The sequence below is a fragment of the Mytilus trossulus genome, chromosome 8 (assembly GCF_036588685.1).
Source record: "Mytilus trossulus isolate FHL-02 chromosome 8, PNRI_Mtr1.1.1.hap1, whole genome shotgun sequence".
NCBI classification, from domain to species: domain Eukaryota; kingdom Metazoa; phylum Mollusca; class Bivalvia; order Mytilida; family Mytilidae; genus Mytilus; species Mytilus trossulus.
This window is the reverse complement of record NC_086380.1, coordinates 57,781,003-57,793,101: the sequence shown is the minus strand read 5'-3', so window position 1 is coordinate 57,793,101 and position 12,099 is coordinate 57,781,003. Positions and strand designations below refer to the sequence as shown.

The 12,099-nt window shown below is 32.4% G+C and overlaps 2 protein-coding genes across 4 annotated transcripts in view; one reads left to right on the top strand and one right to left on the bottom strand.

Annotated features, from left to right (window-relative positions):
* The window catches only part of LOC134681176 (lysine-specific demethylase 2A-like), a 52,455-nt gene that overhangs the window by 22,793 nt on the left and 17,563 nt on the right, over positions 1–12,099 (top strand). For all 3 annotated transcript variants that reach the window (XM_063540665.1, XM_063540663.1, XM_063540664.1), the window contains 3 exons: positions 6,900–7,006; positions 7,902–7,995; positions 8,875–9,028. In XM_063540665.1, coding sequence (XP_063396735.1) covers positions 6,900–7,006; positions 7,902–7,995; positions 8,875–9,028 — 355 coding nt within the window. The remainder of the gene's footprint in view (positions 1–6,899; positions 7,007–7,901; positions 7,996–8,874; positions 9,029–12,099) is intronic.
* Positions 2,754–5,909, bottom strand: LOC134681179 (uncharacterized). The gene is made up of 2 exons (XM_063540667.1): positions 5,812–5,909; positions 2,754–4,724 (listed from the first exon to the last, which is right to left on the bottom strand). The coding sequence occupies exon 2, from the start codon at positions 4,719–4,721 to the stop codon at positions 3,054–3,056; it is 1,668 nt and encodes a 555-aa protein (XP_063396737.1). The 5' UTR covers positions 4,722–4,724; positions 5,812–5,909; the 3' UTR covers positions 2,754–3,053.

Here is a 12,099-nt window from a genome sequence, read left to right as displayed (position 1 = left end):
TTATATTTTTATCCAATTTCATGGTCCATTGAACATGGAAAATGATAGTGCGAGTGGGGCATCCGTGTACTTTGGACACATTCTTGTTTATATGTGAATTTCTAACTTATTATGAGTAATATATTTGGTATGGTTTCCTTGCAACTTCTATATATCTATCAGACATGGTTCACCTGACCTTACCTTGACCTCAATTCATAGATAAGTGATGAAGGTTAAAGTTTGGTGGTCAAGTCTGTATCCCAGAAACTATGAGCAATAGGTTAGATACATTTTGCATAACGAAGGATTGTAATATGTAAAATGTCAGACATGCATGTTTCATCTTACCTTAACCTTTATTTTATGGTTCATTGAACAAATTTAGTTTTTGTGGTTTGGTCTTTTTCTGGTGTACTATAAGCAATCAAATGATTGTAAGGTGTACATGTTTGGCAGGTTTTCATGACCTTGACCTCATTTTGTATGGTTCAGTGGTTAATGTTACTTTTTCCATGTTATCCCAGTTTATCAGGTACATTAAGAAATTGCTCATCTTTATTTGGTGTATGTAATTATTATAAGTTCTACTTGTCTATCAGGCAGGGTTTATCTGACCTTGACCTCATTTTCATGCATCATTGGTCAATTTTCAGTTTTCATAGCTTTGAGTGTTAATCAAATATTATAAGCAGTAAGTCGACCATATCTTGTGTTTTCAAGAATTGTAAGGTGTATATGTCTGTTTGGCAGGGTTCATATGACCTTGACCTCATTTTCATGGTTAAAGAACCATGGATAATTTAAGAACAAACAGGGAACTTTGACTAATAGTTGTCTGATTGGCAATCATACCTCATCTATTTATTTTATAGATGTTATAAATCATTTCAGTATGTGCAAACTTGTTTAAATGTCTAGGACCAAAAGTACTAAAAAACATCAGGGTTTATAATTTTGTTGATGAAATTAAATGTTTTGCTCTTGATGAACTCACAAGATCAATTTTAGCCTGGATTTTTAGTATTTGTATTGTCGTCTGATAAATGTAATGCTGATGAGGTTCACAGCTTTCTCTGCATTCAAACTGTTATCGTTTGAACCTATCCTGGTTTTTGTCGAGCCTGCAACTTTTGTTGCAGAAAGCTCGACATAGGGATAGTGATCCGGCGGCGGCGGCGTTAGCTCACTTCTTAAAAGCTTTATATTTTAGGAGTTGGAAGACCTGGATGCTTCATACTTTGTATATAGATGCCTCATGTTACGAAGTTTCCATCAGTCACATGTCCAATTTCCTTGACCTCATTTTCATGGTTCAATGACCACTTGAAAAAAAAAGTTAAGATTTTTTGTAATGTTGAATTCTCCCTTATTATAACAAGTAATAGGATAACTATATTTGGTATGTGCGTACCTTGCAACGTCCTCATGCCCATCAGACAGTTTTCACTTGACCTCGACCTCATTTCATGGATCAGTGAACAAGGTTAAGTTTTGATGGTCAAGTCCATATCTCAGATACTATAAGCAGTAGGGCTAGTATATTCGGTGTATGGAAGGACTGTAAGGTGTACATGTCCAACTGGCAGGTGTCATCTGACCGTGACCTCATTTTCATGGTTCAGTGGTCATAGTTAAGTTTTTGTGTTTTGGTCTGTTTTTCCTATATTTTATGCAATAGGTCTACTGTATTTGTTGTATGGAATGATTGTAAGGTGTACATGTCTAGCGGGCAGATATCATTTGACCTTGACCTCATTTTCATGATTCAGTGGTTATAGTTAAGTTTTTGTGTTTTGGTCTGGTTTTTTTTATACTTTATGCAATAGGTCAACTATATTTGTTGTATGGAATGATTGTAAGGTGAATATGTCTAGCGGGCAGATGTCATTTGACCTTGACCTCATTTGCATGGTTCAGTGGTTATAATTTAGTTTTTGAGTTTTGGTCTTTTTATCTAATATTATATGCTAAAGGTCAACTATATTTGGTGTATGGAAATATTTTATGATCTTTATGTCAGTCCTGCACGTTTTATTTGACATGACCTTAATTTTACGGTTCATTGCAAAGTGTTAAGTTCTTTGTGTGTCTGTCTATTTTTTAAAAACTATAAGTAATAGGTTAACTATATTTAATGTATGGAAGCATAGCTGTACATGTCTGCCTGGCATGGTTCATCTGACCTTGATCTCATTTTCATGGTCCATAAGTCTTTGTTTAGCTGTCTTGGTTAATGTTAAGTTTATGTGACAGTTGTAATAAAGATTTATACTTAAGACTATAATCAACATAATATCAATGATTAGTAAAGAAGGTGAGACATTTCAGTGTATGCACTCTTGTCTTACTTCAACAGGAAACTACATATGTTAGATACTATTGGTTTTGACAACTGATTTGACCTGGTGTTATATGGAAATTGAACCCCCTTTAATTTTCCATATATCTGGATACAACAGAAAACTGTGGAAAACAGGGCCGGAAGGGTGTAATTTTCAATAGAAGCCATTGCCCTATATAAGTTAAAGTTAAATTCTTTGATTCACTGATTTTACATCAAGACTGCTAACAAATTGGACCTGATTATATTAGTAGTATAGATTTTGAAGATTATGGTGAGATCTTAACACAGGATATGTTCTTAAATAACTGATGACAGACTCAACTAAGTTTACTAATTCTGTATGATATTATATAATTATAAATAACAAGTTGTAAGTTGAAATTCATGTATCAAAGTCAGGTGATATGATTGGACTCTTAAGTGTATATTTTATTCAGGAGATAAATTGAATTTTGTCAAGTATTTGCCTTCTCCATCACAAATGAATCTAAAGACTATTTTTTTTAAAAATAAATATAAATAAAAAGTTGTTAGTTTAAGTACATGTATCAAAGTCATGTCAAATCTTTTGACTTCAATATTCAGATGATAAATTGAATATATTCCTCATCACATTTTAAACCTGAAGAATATTTTTTTGAAATAAATATGAATAAAAAGTTGTTATTTTTAGTACATGTATCAATGTCAGGTTATAACATTTGTTTCCTCGGTGTTGCTTTATATTTTATCCAGAAGATAAATTGAATTGTGTCAAGTTTTTGCCCCTGCCATCACATATAAAACCGGAAGACTCTTTTTGTTTCAAACAAATACATCTAGGATAATTCGGTCCATCACTAAGCAGTACTTTACTTTCCTTTCCATCTTTTGATATAACTATTATTCTCTGAGTGGACTGGTCTGCTACAATAATGTTACCATAGGTATCTGTACAAAGTCCCATTGGTCCTGATAAATCCTGTGTATATTGCCAGATCTGTTTACCTGATTGATCAACACAGTGTACTGCTTTACCACTGTAGTCACTATAGATTACTCTGTCATTACAGTAAACAAGGTAATCCAGGTCTGATGCACACTCAACTTGTATTGACTTCAGTGTATTTCCTTCTAAGTCTATAATACGAACTTCATCATCACTCAAACCTACAACAAGAGAATTATCTGATGATGATAATCCACCGCATTCTTTATCTAATGTGATAACTTTGGTTACTGTTTCATTCTCCATATTGAAGATCTTAATGGCTTTCTCATCAGGATAAGTTAAAGCAATAGTGTTCTGATTGATCTGTGTCACACTGAATGCTTCACCAGGTATAGGTAACTCTTTCAGTAGTTTGCCATCAGGAGTAAGTAGGTTAACTTTGTCATTCGATTCCACTATTATAAGTCTTGCATCCATCAGACAAATCATGTCACTCACCAGCTTATCCGTGTTGATCTTTATTGTTTTCTCAATGTTCATGGTCATGTTGTTTATGCTGGATTGTTCTTGTGATTCTACTTGTGCTTCCCTTCTCACATTTGTTTCTTTCTTCAAATCCATATCTGTTTTAGTAACAGTTAATTCTCCTAAGGATCCCAAATTTTTTATTATCTTTTCTACTTCATTATTTTCCTCCATTTTGATGGTAAATTCTTTAGCCCTGTGATCTTTTTCAAGATTATCTATGTATCGTTGACATTGATGTACTTGTTGTTCTATCTGATGTACCCCTAGAAATGATTGGAGTTTTGAGGCATGTGGTATGACTGTATGAAGTTGGTCTTGCATTTTCTTTAAGTTTTTCTGTTTTCCTTCAATTTCAGTGATTAAGTCTGTTGCTTTTGATCTTTCCTGATTCAAGATGGTATCTGCTTCTTGGTAGATCTTCATTTCTAGGTGGGTTAAATGTTTATCTATTTCACTGCGTATTTTCACAATGAATTCTTTAATGCTTTTATATTCTTGTTCTCCTCTTTTAATGTTTTGTGATTTGTTATTAACAATTTTACCTAAGAGTTGTAAGATGGAGTTAATTTCTTTCTCTACAGATTCTTTAGATTTTTCAATCTTGGTTTTCTCCACAACGCTAGCTAAACTTTTTATTCCCATACACTTTGAATGACTGTTGGAAATACATTCATCACAGCAAGGCATTAAATGACTCGGGCAATACAAGGTGAGCTGTTGACCATGTTTGTCACATTCTGTTCTAATAGTTTGGACAGATGGGTTATAACTTTTAATATCAATGGTTTTATGATCACGTGACAATTTAGATCTTTTGTGATGACCAGAACATGTTGAACATAATCCTTCATCACAGTTGTAACACCAGATGTCAGCTTTAGTGTTTACTTTTCCTTCTATACAAGGTCCACATGGAATAGGTTTACTGGATGCCATGACCTGAAAATATCCAAGATAAATGTTATTTTGCATTCTTGTGGAGGTTCAAATAGTCAATGGTGAATGGATATTGATATTTGGCAAGAAATGAGTCTTTATGACCAATGTAAAAAAATTCAAAGGAGAAAACCAACACTCTGATTTATGGACATAACATTGTTAACAATGAAAGAAAGCAAATATAATGTACAACAAGCTCCAGTCACTTAATTACATGCTCCTGACTAGGGACAGTGACTTGTTGAATGATTCAATGGTAGTCGTTTGTTGCTGTATATTTTATTTGCTTATCTTGCATTGATTCACTCTGTTGCATTGGTCACTAGCTGTGCTTCTTGTTGATTACATAAAACAAAATTAATTTGAATATACAAAAAAGGTTAAAATGATGGATGACATTGTTGATTATAAAAGAGTTAGTTTGGTAAGGGCCATATTTGGCCCTGATTATAAAGTTCATTGTTAAAAGACAAAAAATGTTTTAAGTTGACTTAGAAAAATGATGTGAGAAAGTTAAATAGAATTATTTTTGTCAAAGTTTAATTCTAACATATTGATTTTTACATTCCAAAAAGGTTAAGATAAGAGATTTGGTGAAAATCTGCTGGATTTTAACCAAATTAAGGACCAGGAAACATAGAGTGCAGGCGCCAACAAACTGAATATTCAAATAAGACATGAAATGAGTTACACACATTATTTTAAAAGATCTCTGTTGTGAATGAATGAGCTCTATGTTTCTTGTCCAATAATCTATGGAAATTTGCCTATTTCCATTGATTTTTTTGTCGAAATATAATATGAGTACAACTTGTGACATCATAATAAATTGCAGGAACATAAATTTTCAACAAAATGGCATATTTCCTATCTAATCACTGTATTACTATAATTTATTGTGATATTACTTAATAAATCAAAACTTGAAATTTACACAAAAAAAGGGGGCCATTTTAGGACCTTACTAAACCTACTCCTTTGAACAATAAAACATATTTTTACAATGTATGGACATAGGTTACATACACATTACTCTGCATTTAATACCTAGTCATTAAATAAATTAACAAATAATTTAACCAAATACCTGTTGATTTTGTTACGACAAAAGTTTAGTTCTCTTTTACCATTTCTTCAATGTCAGCCGACCAGGAAGGTATTTAGGACATGTCTATACCTGATTCAGCTAATTATTAAATATTTAAATGACATAGAAAATAACTGACCCAAATTATAAAAGTTCAAAATAAACTTTTGTCATTAAGACATTTACAATACAGGATTTAAATGTTCTAATAGAGAAAAATGGTGTATGTTAACTGGGACTATTATACTAACAGATGTTAATAATGTCTCTAAATAGTATTTAATACAGAAAAATTCTTTTGGAAGAATCTTGATATATTTTGTCTCTCATCTTATTTGTAAGGTGACAAAATATTTGCTATAACTTTGTATTATAGTGTGATTTTGCTCTGATTTTAACCTTGTCTATATCATGTATATGTAGAATCAATGTTTTCTATGTAATAATATTTGTTTCATTTTAAGAATCATTCTATCAATACATATTTCAATGAGCTTCATTAATAAAACTAAATAATTTTTTGTTAAATGACTATATTTGGCTTCCACACAAAGTCTAATGTCTTATCTAATGGGTTTACTAATCTATAAACAAAATCCACCAGTAACATGTACCTGAAAATAATATAAACAAAATAATAGAAAATGCAAAAGTTAACATTTTTGCTCTGCCTGCCACAAAAGTTGTTGTATTCGAAACAAAGGGATTAATATCTGGAGTCGGCATAAACTATATGTAAATTTATAAAGCTAAATATTTCAAAATGTAGAAGACCTAGATGTTTCATACATTGTATGTGTATTCCGTATTTTACAAAGATTCTGTCTTTCATTTGTCCATTGCCTCATTTTCATGATTCAGTGAATGCCTGAAATATCAGTGATTAAGTTACATGACTATATAATTAAAAGGTATTTTATAGTCATTGTAAAGGATTTAGCTCCTTCAGGGGCACATCCAGCCATTTGGAAAAAAAGGGGGGATCAACTATATTACCCCATCAAATGGATCCATCACTGTACTGGTTAGAGTATACCATATTGCTTGATGTATGGATCAACTAAAGTTGTTTGTTTTTTTCTTTGTAGGTCAGACAAGTGGATTGGGTGGATACAGTATGGCCAAGACACTACAAAGATTGTCAGACAGAATCCACTAACATAATTGACAAGATGAAATACCCAAAAGTTCAAAAGTAGGTTTTAATTGGAGGCAACTTTTCTACCGTCAAGAATTTAGTACTGTGGATTCATTTATTTTCGTGGGTATCAATTTTCGTGGATTGCTGAAAACTTGCATATTCGTGGATATTTGATTTCGTGGTTTTGTCAATCTCTATATACAAAGCCTATTGAAAAGATGATATTCGTTGAACATTTGATTTCGTGGTTCCACTGTATCCACGAAATCCACGCAAATTGGTATCCAACGAATAATAATGAATCCACAGTATATGACGTTACTTCCACAGGCACTCATCTCAGAAAAATAATTTCGTTATTTAGGGGGGAAAAAATCTGAGAGAAGTGCCTGTGGTTAATTCATCTAGTGATCTGTGGAACGGCTAGACTAGCTGCTCTGTGGTGTTGCATTTAGAATGCATAGCAATGTTAATTTAAGCGACAAAAAGTTTTCAACATTTGCAATATTAAAATTACAAAAAGGTGTGACAGATCTCTTAGTTTAAACATATTTATTTATAGTGGATTGGGAAGCAAGTTTTAAAACTTACATTAATCCCTTTCAACTTTGCAGGTGCGAGTGCTGCCTTGTAGTGACATAAGCCTACTCTTTTTTCGAAATCTTCAAGGGTGTCTTTAACGTGCAAGAGATATATGGCTCTCTCTTAATACGGGTCAGCCATTTATTGTCCCCTTCCGACGGACTATCATTGTTTCCTTAAGACCACACTCGCAAATGGCATCAAGGGAGAGCCGAAAATTGAGTTCCTGAAATTTTCATCCCAAACGGGAATCGAACCAGGAACCTTTGTGTTAGTGTCCGATGCACAAACCACTACACCACGGCTCTCTTAGATCTCTGTGATAACATTTTATAAATGTATATTAACATTTTTGTGATGATTTCAGGTATTGTTTAATGAGTGTGAAGGGATGTTATACAGATTTCCATGTAGACTTTGGGGGAACATCTGTATGGTATCATATACTACATGGAAAAAAAGTAAGTGCAAGTTATGTAGATCTAAGAAGGTGTGGTATGAGTGCCAATTCATTATTCTCCATCCGAGTCACAATTTGTAAAAGTAAATCAATGTAGGTCAATGTACAACACAGAGCCTTGGTTCACCCTAAACTATAAAGCTATAAAGAGCCCCAATTTTTTTTTATTATTGAAAATAGAGTTATACTTTATAAATAAAATATTTTATTAAAAATTTCATATTCAAGTTGCAGATACAGTATAAGGTGTACAAATGAATCTTTTAAAACAGTTATGAACAAAGGGAAATAACTCTAGTTGGAATCTTTTCTAAATTTGTTCCATTGCTTTCATATTAAATACAATGCAGTTCAAAATGTCAAATGATTGCAAACAAAAGTGGTTTGAATTTTATAAAAAGATTTTCTTCACAATTTTGGACTATTGTCAGATATACAACACACACGTACAGAAATAAAATAAAAGAAGGGAAAATGCAGAGTTCATATCACTACTTCATGAACACATAGTATATAATTTAATTTTGAATTTAACACATCTTCTGATTGGCTGACAGTGTTTTGTCTATCAGCTCATATACATAATTTTGTCATATGACTGTGATGTTGTCAACATTTTTTCATGATTTACTCTGGCTTAAAATGGAATTAAGAATTGAATTATAAGGAATGACTAAAATATTTTTTTTCTGTCTATTTCAAATAACATAAAAAATGTGGTGCACACTTTAAAATAACCTGCTATGCATGTTCTTCAGTGTGTGCCACATTTTTGATGTTAGTTCTTCATAGACCGAAAAAATATTACAGTCATTCCTGAGATAAAATTGTAAAAAGAAACAGCATATTCAAAGTGGATTTAAGTTGTTTCTGCTTTCAGGTATTTTGGTTAATTCCACCAACACCCAAAAACATGGAAATCTACTTAACCTGGGTGTTGTCAGGGAAACAAGGTGATATTTTCTTGGCAGACAAGGTTGAAGGATGTGAGAGAATTACATTGCATGCTGGGTACACTTTCATCATACCATCGGGTAAGTAGTTATCATGGAAACTGAAACTATATGCATATTTCAGACTCAGTTAATGGTTTTAAATGGTAGACAATTTATTGCAAATAAGACAGTAGTGTTATAAAAAAAAAGAATATTTATTTTGAAATAGGAAAAAAAGAGTTCAAACAGTTTGTTTCAAGATATCTTTCCGGGAAAAATTCACAATGGATATCTGTTTAAAAAATAAAGAGCTGAAAAGAGTTCAGTTTATGTTGTTTGAGAAAGACCACCATCCGTAATAAGAGAAAGATCATCTACTGGCAGTAAGATTGATTGATTGATTGTTTGCTTAATATCAGATACTGACAATCATAGAAAAGTCCGATATGTGTCTGTCTTTTGATGACAAACCACTGTGCCATGAGATGCACTACCTAGACCATTTAGATGTTGGGGCCCTTCAAGATGTTGGAACCTTGAATATTAAAAACTTTAGACACATGCTTTACTGTGAAAGTACTTTAATTCGTGGGTATCAATTTTCGTGGTTTGAGCAATATTGACATGTTCGTGGGTTTTTAAATTTGTGGATTTTTGTTTTCTAAATAAAAAAAAAAAAAAAAAGCCTTTAGAAACGAAGGTTTTAAATAGTCTGGATTGAAGGAAATTGCAAAGTAAACCTTGACCCATGTAAACGTAGTGAATACACTAATTTACCCATGATAAAGTGATCAACAGAATAAAGTCCATCAAAGGTGTTAATTAGGCCATAAACATGCCACCTAAAGAAAACAGTAACATAAACAAATGGTATAAACGTATCTTGAAGTGTCAAATAATTCTTATCAAAATCAAGCCCACCATGAAATTATTATTTCCAATATATGTACGAGAACTATGAGGATATAAAATGAACACTTTATCATACTAGTATATCAAGACCGGAAATCTGACTTTTTAACATACTATATAGTAAAAAATCATTTCTGTAGATCACCGAAAGGGGAAGTGGTCTAGAACACAGTATTATTTTATTTAGGGGGTTCACTATACACGCAAATTTTTATTAGTCTTCACTTCAAGGTTAATCGAGCAAATTTTATTAAATAAGGCTTTTTACAGTTTTTTTACTTTACTATATGGGCTCATAAGGATCTTAAATCTGATTTTATTGCTGTGTCCACAATAGACACCCGCAATATTATTCTAAGTATTTCACCTGTATCGGTTTGGACAATTCCATGGACTATTCCATACACACACCATTATGCTTAAGGGGTTTTCATATGTCATGTCAAGATGATATAGGCTATTTACCGTTGTTTGCCACACAAAAAAATCTGGTAAAGTCACTTTTCTGAAAAACCAATATAAATATAGTTAACATATTTATATATTTAACCTAACTGTGTTCATTGACTCGAATGTTTTTATGACAACACACACCTAAAATTCGTATTGGTCTATTCCATGACAATTGCGCGGGAAATATTCATCAGAGACTTAATTTTAATGGACGTTCATTTGGAAAATTTTACTATCTATTTTATGTGAACAATTGTCATATGTGTTTGTGTTTCGTACATTTAAAGGATCAACGTTATTTAAATTCCGTATATCTTCATTTGACATAAGGTTTGTACGCATTTAGTCCCTTCTCTAGTCTATAATCTAAACTGAAGGCCGCGAAGGGACACATGTCAGGATGACACGTGCTGCACAATCCCACACATTTCAACAAACAAAAAAGTTACAATTGAATAGACTTTATCAGCTGTTTATAGACATCTATATGCATTTCATCCCCTAATGTCAGTCATAATAACACTGGCATTAACAGCGGAAACTGTGTATTCGCGAATTCTGCCTTTCGCCTGCTATGGACGATTCCATACAACATTGTATATTAGGGGTATACATTATGGACAATTCCATACAACATTGTAGTTCAGGGGTTGTTTACATGTTTAGTCGTATCTGGTATCTTAATGAAAACGATGTACATTATTTCTACATATTTGTATATGTTGAAGGAAACAGCTCAATTTCATGATAATTTGGTATACAGAAACATGACATAAGTTTTTTGTACAGTTTTGGTGTGTATAAATGACCTACATTACAGCCCTGAAATTCTTGGTGCATTTAATGAGGGGGGATAGGAGGGGTTTACTCTTTAACAGATTTACTGTACGCATGTAAATACTGGTGGAGGATATTCAGTGTATTTTTATACACTGTACTCAGCTGGGTTTGCCTTGATTGGAAGAATATATTTACAGACCGCTATAGTATAGATGAAGCAGCTGTATTTAGACATGGCATTTACCTGGGAATTCCCAAAATACAATGCTGACATGGAATTTACCATCAATTTGGAATAAGCATGATAGTCATACAGATTATACTGTCATACACATCAATATTTCTTTTTTTAAACCAATACTTATTTACAAATGCATAGAGTATGAAATGTATAGTTTAGCAATGATTGTGTATATCCCTCCTGTAAATGTGCTTTAAATTTTGGTGTATCTATTTGGTATTATTCATTTATTTAAAAACATGATTTTTTCATATTTTACAGAAACGTATCCTACAATTGTAATTTTTTTTGTTTATCTGTCTGTTTTGGAGTGATAAAATGGTAGCTCATAAATTGCCATGTTCATTCATGCAGGGGACTTACTGAAATAAGTGATTTTTGGGGAAAGACGGCTTCAAGCCGTCAATCCCCTATGGGGTTAACCAGAGTGACACTCCCTCACATCATTCATTTTGTTTTTATACATGTTATAGTGTGGAAAACCCCTCAACAAATCTTACTTAGATTGAAGAGAAGGAGACCCAGAAGTGAATAGTTTGACTTAAAACACTTTTTCACACATTTCCCTTCTGTTTCTCACGAAATTATCGTATCTTGAACTCTCCTTTACACTATTTACATTTATTTTACAATCCGGAAAAATTAGTATGACGAGATATTCTAAATATATCCAACCTACATTGTATTTTGTGATGTCATTCTTGGAAGAAGCAGGGATATCCTTCACCAGTTCACTAGTATCGATTAAAAATATGTTTTATGAGAATTAAAAGATCAAAAGTTA

Coding starts and splice junctions, on each gene's coding strand:
- LOC134681179 (XM_063540667.1), bottom strand. CDS start 4,721: ATGGCATCCAGTAAACCTATTCCATGTGGACCTTGTATAGAAGGAAAA.